At 49.1% G+C, this 17,345-nt stretch overlaps 1 protein-coding gene across 1 annotated transcript in view; it reads right to left on the bottom strand.

The window, feature by feature from the left end:
* LOC144731679 (collagen alpha-1(VII) chain-like) overlaps positions 1–17,345 on the bottom strand; it is a 66,939-nt gene that overhangs the window by 11,742 nt on the left and 37,852 nt on the right. The window contains exons 15-28 of the mRNA XM_078612855.1: positions 17,118–17,279; positions 15,891–16,034; positions 13,469–13,615; positions 12,688–12,837; positions 10,606–10,779; positions 9,866–9,982; positions 9,265–9,414; positions 5,978–6,117; positions 4,324–4,450; positions 3,104–3,247; positions 2,637–2,821; positions 1,937–1,981; positions 1,098–1,115; positions 202–246 (exon numbers count right to left, since the gene is read on the bottom strand). Coding sequence (XP_078468981.1) covers positions 202–246; positions 1,098–1,115; positions 1,937–1,981; positions 2,637–2,821; positions 3,104–3,247; positions 4,324–4,450; positions 5,978–6,117; positions 9,265–9,414; positions 9,866–9,982; positions 10,606–10,779; positions 12,688–12,837; positions 13,469–13,615; positions 15,891–16,034; positions 17,118–17,279 — 1,748 coding nt within the window. The remainder of the gene's footprint in view (positions 1–201; positions 247–1,097; positions 1,116–1,936; positions 1,982–2,636; positions 2,822–3,103; positions 3,248–4,323; positions 4,451–5,977; positions 6,118–9,264; positions 9,415–9,865; positions 9,983–10,605; positions 10,780–12,687; positions 12,838–13,468; positions 13,616–15,890; positions 16,035–17,117; positions 17,280–17,345) is intronic.

The raw sequence follows: 17,345 nt of genomic DNA, 5'->3' as shown, positions 1-17,345 counted from the left end.
TGGGGAACCACCCAACAATGGAGATGGTGCACCACCATCTCCAAGTTATACATCCCTATACAGTATCTTATGAATGTTAATTCAGAATCTGAGAATCAGAATTAGTATTTTTACTGAAGGAATCTGATGAGCTATGAAGTGCCTTTTTACAGATGTAGTCAACGATATTTGGGGATTTTTTTTGGTACTGTGTTATCTTACCGGATCTCCTCTGGCGCCTACTTGACCAGGCTTCCCTCTTCTGCCCTGGAATTACAGCAAACTTCGATTCACCTATACAATGTATATAACGAAATAAATTCAGGGAACATCAATTCACCTATAAGTGTGTAATTAATTACAACAAGATTCAATTCACCTATAAAATGTATGCAATTAATTAATTACAGTGAACCTACATTCACCTATGCAATGTGTGTTAATAATTTACAGACACGTGAGCTGAAAAGAGGTCAGGTCAATCACCATGGCAACACGTCTCAACAGAATAAAATGGACATTTCTAATGCTTGTTAGAAATTCAGATATTTAAAAACAAAAAACGCTGGTTCTATCCATGACCGTCAAAATAAATGGTACGTCCTCCAATAGACATTTAACACACACAGATATAATAATATTAACATCTGTTCCACAATATTCCAACTCATGTGTTCATACACCGAGAAGACTACATCCCCTGCCTGGTTTGGGTTGAGTTCTTAAGGCTGGGGCTGTCTAAGCAGGATAAGAGGGTGAGTGGAAGAGTCTCGGGCCTATCCTAGACTGTACCACAGTAATGATAAAAGTTACGTTGCTTTTGCTTTGGTGGTCAATAATATCTCAAATCACGTGCGAATGTGTTGTAAAACACAAGCGACAATGTTGAATTGGTTACCACAAAACGTCGTGAAATCGTCTGCAGAATGCAACAAAAGTACGCAGAATAATAGTACCATTAAACTTGCAAACGTTGGTGGCGTCTTAACATAATCAATCACAACATTACCATTAACATGCAATTCTAATAATTATATATTAATATAGTGATTGCGCACAATCAGCCAATAAATCGACAGCACTCATGGTAACAACAAAAGGCGGCGTCTTGAATTCACCATTTCTCCTTTCTCTCCCTGCCAAGGGGAGACAAGACAAGTCGAGAATCAGCGACGTTCAGTGAACTGTAATGACGACACGAGCTTCCTTTTTTCACGAAAGCATTTCAAACTCAAGGGTAGCGAATTACAATGCGTCTCATCAAGGGATGCACATCAATAATGACGTATAACCAATGCATTGTAATCACTACAAGTGGAAGAGAATTGATTTAAAGAGAGAGAGAGAGAGAGATTGCTCGTGCTTAACAAATAAATATTGTATCAACGTAAACATAAATATAACATTCTGGTAAAAAAAGATGACATGCTAATTACATGATAATAATACTGAGCATTTGTACTCTCAGAAAAGACAGCCAATGAATGAGAGGTATGGGAAGCCACAGACAAATGGGATTTGCAGCCAGGAGCCAGAGCTTCTTTGCAGCCAGATAATATATTTTGTCTTACTCTTCCACACTCACCAGACGTCTTGGAAGAGGTGAAAAAACCCCACCCTCGAACCTCACCACCACACGCGGCTTACCGATCGACCAACTGTAGTACACCCATTTATACCACAGCGGGATTTAAGAAACTTGCGTCGTTTGAACTGCCATGCCACAAGATCGAACCCGTGACCTCTGCATTGCAGGTTCATCGTCCTGTCTGTTGCACCACTGTGGCAGCAACCCCGATCAGAGTATAATCATGCAAAATACAAATACTAATCATAATTGGTGGCTGAACACCAGATTCTAACAATGGTCTCAACTTCGCTAAGTGTTCTGAAATGGCCATTATGTGTGGCCTGAGTAACTGAGCTGCCACTCAACACATTCAAGAGTCAGACTTACCCTTGGGCATTGGGCAGGACAGCCCGATGGAGGATCTGGATAAACCTGTGCGAACACATAAACACATTCAACGCTTCAGACATCACGTTATTTGCACAACAACAGTGACAGTGCTAATTACTCGGCATCCAGCATCAGTTCATCGATTAAACTAAACAATTTTTATTTTACAAGGTAAGACCCACTAAGTTACATAGATCTTTTTCAGAAGCGACCTGGCTACAAAGTATTGCTCAACAAAGTGGCTTATCATCACGTGGAAATGTATCGCTGCCAAATACTCTTTAGCAGCCAAATATCGTATGCTCATGATACCTGCATCGAATCGTGCTTCTTGTTACTGGTTCTATGAATATTTTTTAAATCAGAAAACCTTCAAATAAAATTGATGAAGGGAGTAAATGTATCTTTTCTGTCTTTAAATAAGTTGCATCTTCCACTCACCCAAGTAAGTCTATTAACCCACAACACCTGAGTACACCCCACCATGGCCACCACGTAGTTTGAAGTTCAAGGTGCACCTAGCCTGGCACGAGTGCCATGGTGGCATCACTGCTAATTCGGTGGCTCCGTTTGCTGCTGCTGCTACTGTTGTCGCTACTGTTGTTAGTGGCGGTGGTGGCTGCGGTAGGGGTGGCGGCGGTGGTGGCGTTGGTGGCGGTGGTGGTGGCGATCGAGGCGGTGCACTGGTGATTTGTACCACAGTGCCTCCACCAGTGCCACCGTTCCCTCTCCCGCTGGCACAGATCGCCTCCACGAGGGCGGCCTCCACGACTGTGAGCTCGTCGTAGGAGCGCGCGGTGAAGCCCGCACGTGAGTCATGTACGTAGACCCGGAGCTGGGAGGCGTCCACGCGTCCCACGCCCACGGGGTACAGTGTCACACCTGGACACGCGCAGACAAAAATCCCCCAGACCACCCCAAGACAACAACAACAATCCCAGACCACCCCAAGACAACAACAACAATCCCAGACCACACCAAGACAACAACAATAATCCCAGACCACACCAAGACAACAACAACAGTCCCAGACCACACCAAGAACCAAACAACAGTCCCAGACCACACAAAGACATCAACGGTCCCAGACCACACCAAAACAACAACAACAGTCTCAGACCACACCAAGACAACAACAGACCCGAGTGAGACCTAAGGGCTCACCGGCTGACGCTGCATTCCTGACGGGACCCGAGGGGTCGTCCTGCGATGGCGTGCCCATCACGAGAACGAGGATGCGTGGAACGAAGGAACGCATGCCGGCCAGCGGAGAAAACATGTTCCGTATGGCGAAGTCGATCGCCCGGCCTGCGTGGAGAACGGGAGAAGGTTAAAATGAACAAACTCGCTGTTTCAGAAGCGACCTGGCTGTCATAAATAGTGGATTGTCATCACATGGAAATTTATAGCAGACAAATACTCTAAACGCATGTTGTTTCTAAGTGTGGAGGGAAAAATCGGAGGATCTGGAGAAAAATCAACGCGACCACAGGGAGAACAAGCAACCTCCAAATATGCAAGCGTCAGGTTCGGGATCGAACCCACGACCTCCTGTGTACCAGGCAAGGTAGTTAACATCTCGCAAATCTGGCGCCCTTAAACCGGACAGGTAGATGGCGGGCAAAGGTATGCATCTCGGACAGTGTGAGCTTAACAATCATTGACGATCATTATTAGAGCAATGATGATGATAATTAATCAGTTAACACGTAGGCTTTCACGACCGATGTTATCCATCAGAGGTTTTGTTGGTTTTTTGGTTCTGGGTTTACTCTCCAACACACCGGTGCTTAACTAGTAACTAATTGGCATGTTTTGTCTATAATTGGCTGTGTCAGTGGCGGGTTTAATGACACATTTATATCTACGCAATCTCGCCCAGAAAACCTTTGTTATGGGTGACTTTTGATGATGGCGACGCTGCTGGATATGTTGATGATGGGAATGCTGCTGCTGATGATGATGACATCACGATGGCGGTGATCATGACACTGCTGCTGATAATGCAGCCGCTGATGATAATGACATTTTTACTATGGCTGATGATTATATCACTGCTGATGATGAACATATGACCACAATGACAACGCCGCTGTTGCTTTTGCCACTGACCAAAATCTCTGATGAGACTGCTGCTGATGACGATTTTGACGATACCGCTGCTGCTGCTGATGATGATGATGATGCCGATAATTACAACGATGAAGACGGAGCTGACGACGATGACACTTTTAATTGTAATTTACAAAAAAACCCTTAATCGTTCCCAGGGCGATGACTCTGCCGATGACTTTGCCACCACCGCCTACTGCCGACGATTACGACGACGACACAATAAACGCGACGCCACTGCCACCATTGGCCGGCGGGCGGGCGGCACTCACCAGCGCGCACGCCGGGCCCGCCGGCATGAAGCAGCACGCGGATCGCCTGGTCCAGCAAGCCCCTGTCGCGGTACTCGTTGAGGTTGAACTCCGCAGTCACGTCGTCGCTGAACTGCGCCACGGCAACCTGCAAGCGCAACGACGTACCGGGGGGCGCGTTTGTGGGATGCTGCCACTGCGCCTGATCATCTTCAAGTGATTCATATAGCGCCTTGACCGGGGAATTAACATTGGTACACATGAATGTACTGGCGGAGATGAGGTGGAAGAAATAGATGAGGGGAAGCAATGGGGGGAAGCAATCTGCGACGGTGCGTGAAAGAGAAATTGATGACGTTAAATGATGATGAATGGATCGAACGAATGGGAAGTGAGCGAAAGTGATCCAATGAGAATATGAGGAGGGAAAAGTAACGGTGGCGGTGATGAGGGGGAGATTAAGGAGGGTCGTGGGGTGAGCTAGGGAAGAATAAGTAAGTTTTGAGTGCAGAGCGAATCGAGTGAGCGAAGGTGACTGCTCCTGCTGCTGCTGCTGCTATGGTGGTGGCGTAACAGTTGGCAGCACGCAGAGGTACGAACAATAAAAAATAATCTGATTGAAAAAAAAAACATTGATTAAACATATCTCGATATTGGGCTTCGTCGAGCGGGGGGGGGGGGGGTGGAGGGGCGAGGTGGGTGGGAGAACGGAGCCCCCTATGCCCAGACGTTTGACGAGACTCAAGAACAATGAAGGTAATATCTGAGTTCCCCCCTAGTGCTGGGCACTGGAGCAGTTGAACTTTTCTTTCGCACCGTACGTAGCCCGGCCACGCTAAATCGGAGGTGCGGGGGGGACAACAAACTAAACACACAAAAAAGCACAGACACGGGAGCATATAAGTAGTGTACAACAATGCACCAATGTTAGCAACACGATATAACTTAATATGATACAACATAACAACTTGATATGATACAACACAACAACAACAACGTTGAAATGGGATGGCCCCACGCATCCCGAGACGCTGCAACAAAGGCCACGATGTTCACACATTATTCACGCAACATTATTCACACATTATTCACACATTTTTCACTTACACATTATTCACACATCATTCACACATTATTCACGCAACAGTATTCATGCAACATTATTAACACTTTAATAACACATTTTTCACTTACACATTATTCACACATTATTCACGCAACATTAATCACGCAACACTATTCACACATTATTCACACATCATTCACTTACACATGATTCACACATTATTCACACATTTTTCAAGCAACATTATTCACACATTTTTCACTTACATATTATTCACACATTATTCACACATTATTCACTCACACATTATTCACACATTATTCTGTCGCGGGGGTAACGGGACGAGGGATATTTTCGTCGCTCAGCGAAGAAGGGGAGAGAGACGACACAGGGAGAGAGCGACGGGGAGCTGCGGAATACAAAACATCGGCGAGCCGATCGAAGGCGTCCGGCCAGGTGGACCGGGTGAGCCACGGGCACCGGGGCGGCCTCGCGCCGTGGGCCGTCACCGGCCGCGCTTGCCACGACGATGACCCCATCGGCCCCTGCTTTTGTCCGTGCGAGAACGCGCGGCGGCAAGGCGGGCGGGCGGGAGGGAGGGAGGAGAACCTGCGTGCCGTTGGGGCCGATCCTCGGGAAGAGCGACACCATCCGGGCGAGGAACTCCCTGACGCGCTCAAAGTTGCCGACGCCGACAGCGGCCGACCCATCGACGAGGAAGACGATGTCGGCCTGCAGGCCGAGGCACGCTGCTCGCACGACGCGCACAACGGGGGGGACAGCCGCACGGCCTCGTCTCCGTTAGCACGCCCGACGCTTGCGCGTGAGCGCTTCCACCACCGCCGTCCGGTTCACAATATTAATGGCGAGCTACATCGATACTGCGTCACGGCTGGACCCAGAGAGTGGCCAACGTAGAGGTAAGATTGAGGTTGCGCAGAGAAGAAGACAAACTGGTGATGCAGGCAGTGATGAGAAGGAAATGGCACCTATCTGGACACACGTGTAGGATGGAGAACAACGGAAAAATTAAAAGTGTGCGGTTGGGAAAAATGGAAGGAATGGGAAAAAGAGGGATACCTCACAGAGAATGGCTCGACGATGACATAAGAGTTTGTTGGCAGAAAGATGTGGCACCCACTTGAGCGTGTTAGCACAAGACAGAGGAAAGTGGAAATAAATGACGAAATTTGCAGTGGACATCTACGGAGCAACCTGCCCATGGATCGTGATGACGATGGGAGTACATTCGTTTAATCCAGTGCGTAGCGTGCACAACATTTTACTTTGAAAGGATATTTCAATCGATCGATGATTGACCGACCGATCGATGTGTGAAGGCCTCCCCACGGTGGGTTTGTTCGGTCAGATGCCGGTTGGTGAGAGCGAGTGAGAGAACTTCGGTTGATGCCCGGTTGCTCGTGGAGTCCACCAAACCATCGCGCGACCGATCCACCCCACTACCCACCCCCCCATGGATTGTCGTCGCAATGAGGCCAATTGCAAGTGTAGGCGATAAGAGTTAATCAAAAGCGACGTCTTTAAGTAGGATCCCACGTCTTGAGTTAACGGCCAATTCAGCAGGCAGCGTATCCACACGAGCCGATGAACCATCGCGTCGTCCGTCACGCACGCATGAAGAGTGTTTGTCATGTGCCAATCGGACTGAAGTGTTTATTGCTCAGGGGAGGTCAAGCCACGTGAAGTCACAAACCAAATTTGCGTCTCTATTGTTGTCGCAGACAGACGCTGATGACGCGTCAAGCTGCCACGCTGAGTTCGAACCCACAAACTCGGCTGAGTGGTCTCTCTGACATTGCGCTCGCGAACCTCCCAATTCACACGGTCACGCAAACTAAACACACAAGATACAGGGTGAGCCAAAGCTCAGAACACATAGGGATGTTATATTTACTTGAACAAATCGCACAGGGTGACCCCCACAGGAAGAACAAGAGTTAATTAATAATGGTAGCAGATAAAACATTACCTTCAAGAATAAACAATTGAAATGTTTTTTTTTTTATGCCAGGATTAAAATAAATCCAGCGACCCCCTCCATGAGCCGACTTTTGGGCCACCCTCTGCGAATAACAGCAACGCATTTCTATTTCGGTTAATGCCGAAGCCAAGCGGCGAGCCACTTGAGCGTAGAACACGGGCACAATGTCATGCCGAGCGCGTGCCGTACAAGTCGCATGCCTTGTACCCCTAAACGTGCGGCTGCATGCGGGCAACTCGCATAGCGGACGATGTCTGTCGTGCGGCGTTCAATTCGTGAGCGCCACGGCGACACCGCCTCGACTCGTCATGGCAACCGGGGGCTGTCGTCACGCGAGGCATCGACACCGCGGCCGGTCAGAAGTGGGGTTCGTGGGATCTTTCAAAATGTTGACGGCGAACGGAGGTGTTTTTTTCCAAACGCCGGGGGAGGGGGGGGGGAGAAGGAAACGGACAGCCAATGCTGTACACGGAACGTGTCCCCCCCAAATAGATTGTAGCGCCGCGGGAGTCGGTGGTGTCCACGTCACCCCCAGTCGGTGTTGCCCACGTGGTCCCCAGTCGGTGTTGCCCACGTGATCCTGAGTCGGTGTTGCCCACGTGATCCCCAGTCGGTGTTGCCCACGTGATCCTGAGTCGGTGTTGCCCACGTTAGAATGTAACAGCAATCATTGTTCTTGCAGCAGGCAAACATGCGCGCGGTTGTTGTCGTGATCGGGGGTTAATGTTTTTTTTTTAAAGGTTGGTCTCTTTCCTTTGAGACAAAACTCACCCTCCCAAAAACCTGACTCGTCGTCTTCAAATATAGGGGGCCCAACGACGACCCGTAAACCTTCTGAATGTTTAGTCACAGGAGCAGCGGGGGAGGGGGGGGTACAGGGGAGAGGAGGAACGGGGTCGTGGGATTAAGGTGTGAGCGCGAAGGTTGGTGCTTGCGACGGAAGGATAATGTGTTCATCTCTATATCCCAGGGTATTTTAAACATTTTTGTTTAAACAAAATATTTCCCCCATTGCACAACCACGTGAGAGAACGGCCCACGGAAAGCGGATATTACAGAGCTACCTCGGAGATCCCTTCAAGCATCTTCCTGCCCACGACTGAGAATAATTCCCTTCGTATGACAGACAAACTGATGTTTAATTCCCAAAGCTGTATTTTACCCGAATTATAAGTGCAGAACCAAATAAAATTTTACGATTTATTTGTACTCATTACGTGATGAGGCTGAGATCATTCGATTCACAACATCTCAAGAAACTGATTTCAATCACAGCTGGCTACCTGAACTCGAACTCAGGATCCCATCAGTGCCAGCTGTGTGCTCTCACCACTGAGCCATCCGGCCAGCTCCTGATGACTTCAACTTAGCAGAGACGATTCAATGACGTCGCTTGTAAAGCGCACATATCTGAGAGCACGATGTGTGCCCAAGTTGACTTGTGTCTAAGCTTAAGCTTAGATCATTTAGATTATTTGGCCGCTATAAATGTCCACATGATACGCTACCGGCTGCCCTGACAATACAGAGAGAGGAGACAATTGTGCACCCCTCACAGCCACGTGGACTACATTGCAGACCGTCTTCGTTCAGACTTGACGAAGATCCCACACATTATTTGGTGATGTCACGGCAATGGCTGCGGTGCACAGGCCCGCATAACCAACAACTCCACACGTCCGTCTATAACACCGTGTCACCATTTCACAAAAATATCGTCCCATGATACATTTTTCTTCTGAAGGCCACAGGCTTTTCCGTAAATGTTGATTTATGTTTGTCGATTTTTTTCCCCCTTTTTTTCCCCACAGATCGTCGTCGACTGGGCTTAACGCTACGACAGGGCGAGAAACAACGCTGGCTCGGTTCACGCTGGACATGCCGCGGGGGTCACCTGTGCGCTGGGTGAGCGTGGAGGAGGGACCATGCCTGGTGGAGAACATGGGCAGGATGGTGAACGTGTAGACGCGGCCGTCCAGAAGGCCCGTCACCTTGTGCATGGTCACGCTGGGCTCAAGAGACGTGCGGAACTGCTCGCCGGCATCTGAAGGACCAAGACGAGGGATTCGTGGTTTTACATGGCGTTGGGCATTTCGAAGCGTCTTCTCGCTGTATACAGAGTGCTTCAAAAATTTTTTAACACTTACATGGGACTATCGTTTTTAATGGAAAAAGAACGGAAAAAACACTGTAACACGATAACAAATGTATGTTAATAGCTTCAAAAAGTCAAAGAGTCTCCACTTGTTAGCCATCATTGTCAACGAGTGCCTGGAATCTTCTCCAGGTGGTCTCCAGAGCCTGGGGGCACATTTCTTGTGGCATTGTTGCAAAGTGTTAACCATTTCTTTGAAGCGCTCTGTATTTGGAGTTTGTTATCTCCTCCTGATTATATGTTGGCGTCCCCCATAGAGGGCTGCCCCCCATATCATCTGGTGGTGTCCACAAGGAAGTCTCGCTCGCTCACTCGCTCGTGCCACTGACACAGTCCGTACCTGAAGCCCAGGTGAGGAGGTATTGAGAGGCTCGCGGCTGAGGTTCCCACGTGAGCGTCAGAACTCCGTCTGACGCGTCGGACACCCGAAACCCTTGCACCCCCAGAAACTCCGCATCTGGACAGGAGTAGGCCCACGCACACACATGTACACACGCACACACATGTACACACGTACACACATTCATCATCGTCATCATCATTGTTTAACAGCTACGATCAATACACTGCTGGATGAAGGCATCTCCAAGCTATCACCATCTATAATGGCCTTGCTATGCAACAATTATGCCTAGCACCTGTGCATGAGCTGATTTCACCACTCCATCTCCGCGACAGATGACCTCACTCCGTCGTTAGCTTCCGCCACCAGACATCGTTACTTCCACGGCCGATGTGTCCTGCCCAAGACCGCTTACTTATTTTCTAATTTAAAACGATCTCTCAAATCAGAGTGTGTACCTCGATGTGTCTCCGTGGGTCTCTTTGCATCTATGGCTCTATGTATCTCTGCGTAGCATTACGTGTCTCTAAGTATTATCTTTGCACATTTAACTTATATCCAGCTCCCTTGAGATCTAAACCTGGCAAGACCAAATACACCCGAACTCGACTTCGGGAGCTATTCCCTTGCGCAACCGATCCCTCCGGTGCCGACGCAGTTCGACTCCGGGCACGGGGGCACGCGCTCGTTTGTGCGCGTGCACGTGCGTCTGTCCGTACGCGCGTGCGTAACCATACCGCCACCAGCCTCCGCGCCGCCCCCACGCGTCCTCGCAATCAGCGTCGCTGCCGCCCCCTCCCTGGCTCCAGCGAGCGCCACCAGGGAGAGCGAGTAGGTCGTGCCCTGCTGCAGGCCGTCGACCACGAACGTCGTCGCGTCCGGGCGCAGCATGCGGCTCGACTCGGGGCCCCCTGCGCGAACGGACCGAGGGAGAGACGCGGAGAGAGGAGACGACGCGGAGAAACTCAGCGGCGTCCACGACCGCCGAACGGCAGCCCTCTAGCCCGTCCCCCCCTTCACCCTTTGTGGGGGGCGTGGGAGCGAGGGGAGAGGCGGTTGTTGAGCGTGTAAGCCGCGCAATCGCACGGAGGCCCACGGGCCCCGGGTAGCGTGATGGTCTCACATGCACCTTGTGGCCGAGCTGCTGCTGGATGAGGGTGCTCACTCATGCCGCGCAGGTTGGTGGGGATCGTTGGACGAATGTTTGGCAGCATGGATGTGTGAGCCATAGAAGTACAGTACAACGGCTTATTTTGCTGCACTGAACTCACCAATGCCCCGGTGTATAACCCATAACACCCGTCATGCATGGTAGTCCGAGCAGTATCCAGGCACAGCCTTGCTTAACTTCCGAAAAATATGGTGAGATCGCGTGCGTGAATTCCGGGTGAGTTGGTCAGGGGCAATGCATTGTCACACCGCCGGTGTTTAAGACTCAATCTGACAACATACACCACTGGATTTCCTGGGGCCTGCAGAGACTTTAATCTGACCAAAGTCACACAAAAGGACCTCTCAAAGAAACCTCCCTCAACGAAAAAGACTTTGATCTCCCGCTCAAGAAACACAGGTGCAGAGATGGTGAGATGTTAACTACCTCGCCTGGTGTACAGGAGGTCGTGGATTCGATCCCGACCCTGACGCCTGCTGTATATTTGGAGTTTGCGTGTCTCTCTCTCCCCGTGGTCGCGTGGATTTTTTTTCTCGGGTTCTCCGATTTTTCCTCCACATTTAGAAACGCGATGATACATCTCTCGTTGAGCTATCATTTCACCGTTGGAACCTCATTCGCCAGTAAAAAATATGATAATTGTTTTTTTTGCCAGATAGAAGGGTAAAAAGAGCTATCATTTGTGAAAGCCAGGTCGCTTCTGAAAAAGCGCTAGACAGCTCAATGTGCCTTACCTGGTAAAATAAAAAATAGTTTTAGTTTAATCCTCACCCCTTCCCCCCCCCCCGAGTGCTCCCCCCTCTCACGTTCAGACTGCGAACAGAGGAAACGAGACGTCGGGAAAACAGATGACGCACGACGAGCGAACGTGTGGTTATCAGACGTCTCGAAATACAAGTGGGACCTGACCATGTTCGTCGTGCCAAGTTTCAGCTTTTTTGTTTTGTTTCTGCGACACACCTTGACCGCCTTCTCCGGACAAATGTGACCTTCACGCGTAGCCGAACGTGCGAGCATCGTCACGATGATCCGAGCAACAACTCACATAGCCTCGTCTTGTTCACATATTAGAACAACAGTCGGGATATGTCCATTTAATGTTTCTTTAACATAACTGGAATTTTCCTACGATCAGTTGACTGACAATTATTAATCTACCCGAGCCGACTCAAGGTACGAGTGAGTTTATTGTTGAACGCCGCTTTACGCTTGCGCAAGTTTCCATTTACCACGAGACGCCGTTACTTTTGCTACGATGATCTGCTCGCTTCATTGCTGTGATCTACTGTATGTTTTGTTCCAGGCACACCTCCCTATAGCGCTCAGGATGCGTTCCTGGTAAACGGAGTGCTATATACACGAAACGGCAGCTATAGAAGACCATTATTACATGGGCAGAGACATGCCCCTGCAGACAAAGGCTTCGCCCACTTTCTTCCAAATATGGGCTGGAAGTTACCTTCAGGGCAAAGAGCGTTATGAGAAAACAGCGTTATAGGTGGGCGGGCATTTTTTATTTCGGCGACCCAAGGGCCGCTATTGGAAAATGAGTTCTCACCCCGGTGTCAACAATGAGACAAAAGCTTTGATTTTATGTTTTGACGGTGCAGTCGCTCCTTTGGGTAACCAGCCACTGTGCACGTTTTACCGTCTGTAATTCTCCAGCTGAGCCTGTAGCCAGAAGCCTGGGCCAGTTTGGTCCAGCTCACTCGCAAATACTGGCTCCCGCTGTCCACAATCCGTAGGTTCCGAACTGAACCAACGTCTGATCCTTGCGACGGCACATCCAGGCGGTCACCTGTACCTGGGTTGAGTCATCGTTGCCGTCATCATCATCATGGCCATTGGTAGCAACAATCAGTGATCGCAACAGAGAGCAGGCGTGGCAACGACAGCAGCGATAATAGCAGCACCATCAGAATAATTCGTATCAATGATCATCACCCTTTGTAATAATCATCATTAACATCATCAGAAGCAATGGCTTCATCAAATGTTTCGATATTATCATCACGACCGATCAATCATCAATCAAACGGCAACGTAAATATCACGGCATTAAGAGCCCGGGCCGAGTAATTATATATTCTTAGGTTTTTTCGGTAAAGTCACGTAGGTAAAAAATTTAAATTAATAAAAGTAAAATAAAAATAAAATAAAAATCACGACGTTTCGGAGGCAACACAAGCTTCCGTCTTCAGGTGAAACCGTCACAGCACGCTTGCTGTATCAAGTAAGAGAAATTCCAAGAAAATAAATGTATTAATTTTAATATTTTTACCTACGTGACTTTACCGAAAAAACCTATGAAAATGAATCCTTGCAGTCACGAAAGCTTCAAATCTAGAATGAGTAATTATATCTCCGGTATCGAAATCGTGAAAAAAAAGCCCACAACAGTCTTTGTGGGCGAGTGCGGGGGGCCGTGCCTGTGGTGATGGTGATGGTGACCAACGCGCCCTCCCTTCGGCCCGCCATTGCCGTCACCCCAACGGTGTACGCGGTCGCCTCCTGCAGGCCGTCGATGGTGTACGACGTGACCTTGGGGCGCACCATGCGCACCAGCTCCGCTCCGCCTGCAAAGCCACAATGTGTTGCAGGTATGTTGAACTTCTTTCGCGCCGTACGTAGCCAACCATGCTAATCGGAGGTGCGGGGGAAGGACAACATAAACACAACAAGCAGTTCTAAAGTAATTCGTTTTTAATCGAGATTTCAAAGTGCTCCAGTGGCTCCAGTGGCTTTCTAATTTCGTAAAGGAAGAGCGTTCCAGACGGCCGCAGAAGCGCATCGGAAAGCGTACAATGCGGTGACTGTCTTTGTTCGATGGCTCGCTAAAAGCCGCTGCTTCTGTTGCTGCTGCTGCTTCGAGGATGACCGGGGTTCGCCTGATGGTTTATGCTCCGTTGACAAGATTGGCGGCAAGGTATTGTGGTTCATTTGTGGCAAGCTCTTAGTGTGTGCAATGGGTGCGACCAGAGGGGCCGTGCGTGCGTGCCCCACGCTGCGTGGAACGCCGCTGCTGGTGGACGCCGCAGCCGTACGCTCGTGGATTGCGGCAGCCATCATTCGTAAGATAATTTACGTGGCTAGGCCACGTATTAATGGCCAAAATTGTGCTGGAGGACCCTCCACCAGGAGTGGCTGAGAGATCGACAACTTTAAATTTCGATTTAAAGCTTTCGTGACTGCAGGGATTCATCTTCTTGGTTCTTTCGGTAAAGTCACGTAGAATGGGAAGTAATAAAATAATAAAATAAAAATAATAAAATAATTCTCACAACGTTTCGGCCACCACGCAAGCAGCCAAACTGAGGACGGCTGCTTGCGTTGTGGCCGAAACGTCGTGAGAATTATTTTATTATTTTTATTTTATTATTGGTTGGCTGCTTGCGTTGTGGCCGAAACGTCGTGAGAATTTTTTTTATTTTTTTTTATTTTATTATTCCCATTCTACGTGACTTTACCGAAAGAACCAAGAAGAGATCGACAACTGTGCGCCGGTGGCGTCCTCGTTACAGCTCGTGAGTGAAGTCGCCAGAATCATAATCTTTATTTATCGTGGAAGAATCCGATTAAGTTTGAAGATGTTTTTCACGGATGTCCAGTTGGAGCGGGTCAGCGAGTCAGATGGGTAAACACCGCACCTCTGATTAGCACGGTTGGCTATCTATAGTGCGAAAGACGCTCAAGATACGCACATAGGAGTGCAAAATGGAGAAAGGTTAAGCAAGTCGCAATAAATAAATACAATTTAAGTATATAAGCACAAAATTTGACATACGTAGCCAGCCATGCCAATTGGAGGTATGTATGTTTAACGTCTTTGTCACCATATGTAGCCAACCGTGCAAATTCCTGCCGATTATTCAACACCAAATGCGAGCATGGGACATGCAATGCTCACTCACTGCGACTGCAAAGTCGTGCCTCTGGAAGTCCGATACGGTACACGGCGTCCCCGCTTCCGCACTATGATGCCCTATTGGCTTGACGAATGCCAACAATGCACGCACACGCACGTACGCATGTACGTCTGTAAACGACGACGAGAAACTGCCATCACAACCGAGAAAAAATTATATTGTTACGAGATGATAGTTTTCTTGACGGTGGTATTAATCCTGTTGTGATGGAGACTTTGGGGTGTCACGGTGGCGAGATGTTAAATATCTCATCTGGTATACAGGAGGTCGTGGGTTCGATTCTAATCCTAACACCTGTATACATGGAGTTTGTGTGTTCTCCCCGTAGTGGCGTTAATTTTTTTAGGAGACCTTCGGGTTTTACCCTCCACATTTAGAAACGACGTTCAGAGTCTTTGGCTGCTCTACATGCCCACGTGATGATCAGCCACTTCGTCGAGCTATCATTTGTGACCAGGTCGCGCCTGAAAGAGAGCCACTTAGCTTACCTGGTAAAAGAAAAAGAGTTAATTACATAGTTTCTCCATAAGAGGTTTTTCGGTTGGATCGCGTAAATATAAATGTGTCGTTAAACCCGCCACCACCCGACACAGCCAATTAGTAAGGTTTGTCACCTGGAAATTCTTCACTAGTTCAGCACACCGGTGTGTCGGAGAGTAAAACCCTCAACATTTACAATTGTAAACTGGTAATAAATTGGCATGTTTTGTTTACGTAGCAAAACTTACAAATTGCCTGTGGCGGGTGGTGGTGGGTTTATCGACGCAATTACATTTGCACGATCTACCAAAAAACCTCTACTATGGATAACATTGGTCGCGAAAGCCTACGCGCAAAACCAAATCGTTTCTCGTCGCAATGACATTTAACGGCGACGGCGACGATCTTGCGACGGGGCCCCGTGGCGTCATCGCGAATCCCTCACCGGAGGCCGGGCCCCACGTGATGCGGTAGCCCGTGGATCGCGAGACGCCGCTCCACCCAATGCGGACGCTACTCCTCTTCACCTCCAGCACGCGCAGGTCCGACACCGACAGCGGGAGCGACGCCTCCGCGTCATCCGCGGTGACTGGGAGAGTGCGGGGGATTGAAGCACGTGGGGGGGGGGGGGGGGGGCAGCAGGAGCAGAGGCTCAACGGACGGAGCCGTGGGCAGCGTGAAAACGGAGAGAACCGACGCCTCATCGCTCAGGCAAACAGCATCGGCCCCTGGCTTCCACCTCCCTCCTACGTGTATGTACGTTGAACTTCTTTCACACCGTACATAGCCAACCGTGATAATCGAAGGTGCGGAGGGATGGACAATAAACTATAAGTCAACAATGACCATTGTTGACATCCTACAATGTGGCACTAATTGCATCGACTCTTAAGGGATAATGATCACGATGAAATTGATTATTAATATGTTGATATTGATAGCGATTATAATGATTACAAAGTCAATGATGATTATCGATGAGTATGATTCGTGGTGATGACGAAGATGATGATATTAGCCTAAACCGACTGCCAAACTGGGATTTCAATTTTCCACGTTCTATAAATGTTTTTTCAAAGTGTCTCATCGTTACTCAACAAAAAAGGAGCACAAATTGGCACTCATCTGCATTTAGCAGCTCCTGCGCTGGTGGTTGAACAAATTCCACATTTCTCTGTCAGGGCCAGACACTCCCCATAGCAACCGTCGCAGGCTATGGCACAAAGCGGGCCCTCGTTCAATTGAACTAAACTAAACTAGTTATTATATTTTAACAGGTAATGTTCACTGAGCTGTCTCGTTCTTTTTTGCAGAAGCGACCTGTCCACAAATGATAGCTCAACGATGTGGCTTATCACGTGGAAATTTATAGCAGCTAGATACTCTATGTGTATGTTGAACTTCTTTCACACCATACGTAGCCAACCGCGCTGATTGGAGGTGCGGAGGGAAAAACCGGAGGACCCATAGAAAAATCCACATGACCACGCGGAGAGAGAGAGAAACACGGAGACTCCGATTATATAGCAAATGTCAGGGTCGAGATCGAACCCACGACCTCCTGTAACCAGACGAGGTAGTTAACATCTCGCCACGGCGGTCACCCAGTGAGCGGAGGGAGGGACGACGCCGAGGCTACAGGCAGCGGGGTGGAGTGAGGGGTTGAGCTCACCGGTACGGGCCGTGGTGGGGGAGCCGGGCCCCTGGGTCTCGCCAAAGGTGGCATGCAGGGTGAGCGCGTACTCCGTGTCGCGAGAGAGGCCCAGCAGCTCGTGGCTGGAGGCCGTGCCGGGCAGCACCACCTGCTGGGAGCGGCGCCGGCCAGCCTGCCCTCCTGCATGCACATCGTCACTCGTGATCACTCGTCATCGTCAACGGCCTGCCCTCCTGCATTCACGTC

This window comes from Lampetra planeri, chromosome 40 (assembly GCF_965212315.1).
Source record: "Lampetra planeri chromosome 40, kcLamPlan1.2.h2, whole genome shotgun sequence".
Taxonomy (NCBI): domain Eukaryota; kingdom Metazoa; phylum Chordata; class Hyperoartia; order Petromyzontiformes; family Petromyzontidae; genus Lampetra; species Lampetra planeri.
This window is presented reverse-complemented; position numbering and strand designations above follow the sequence as displayed.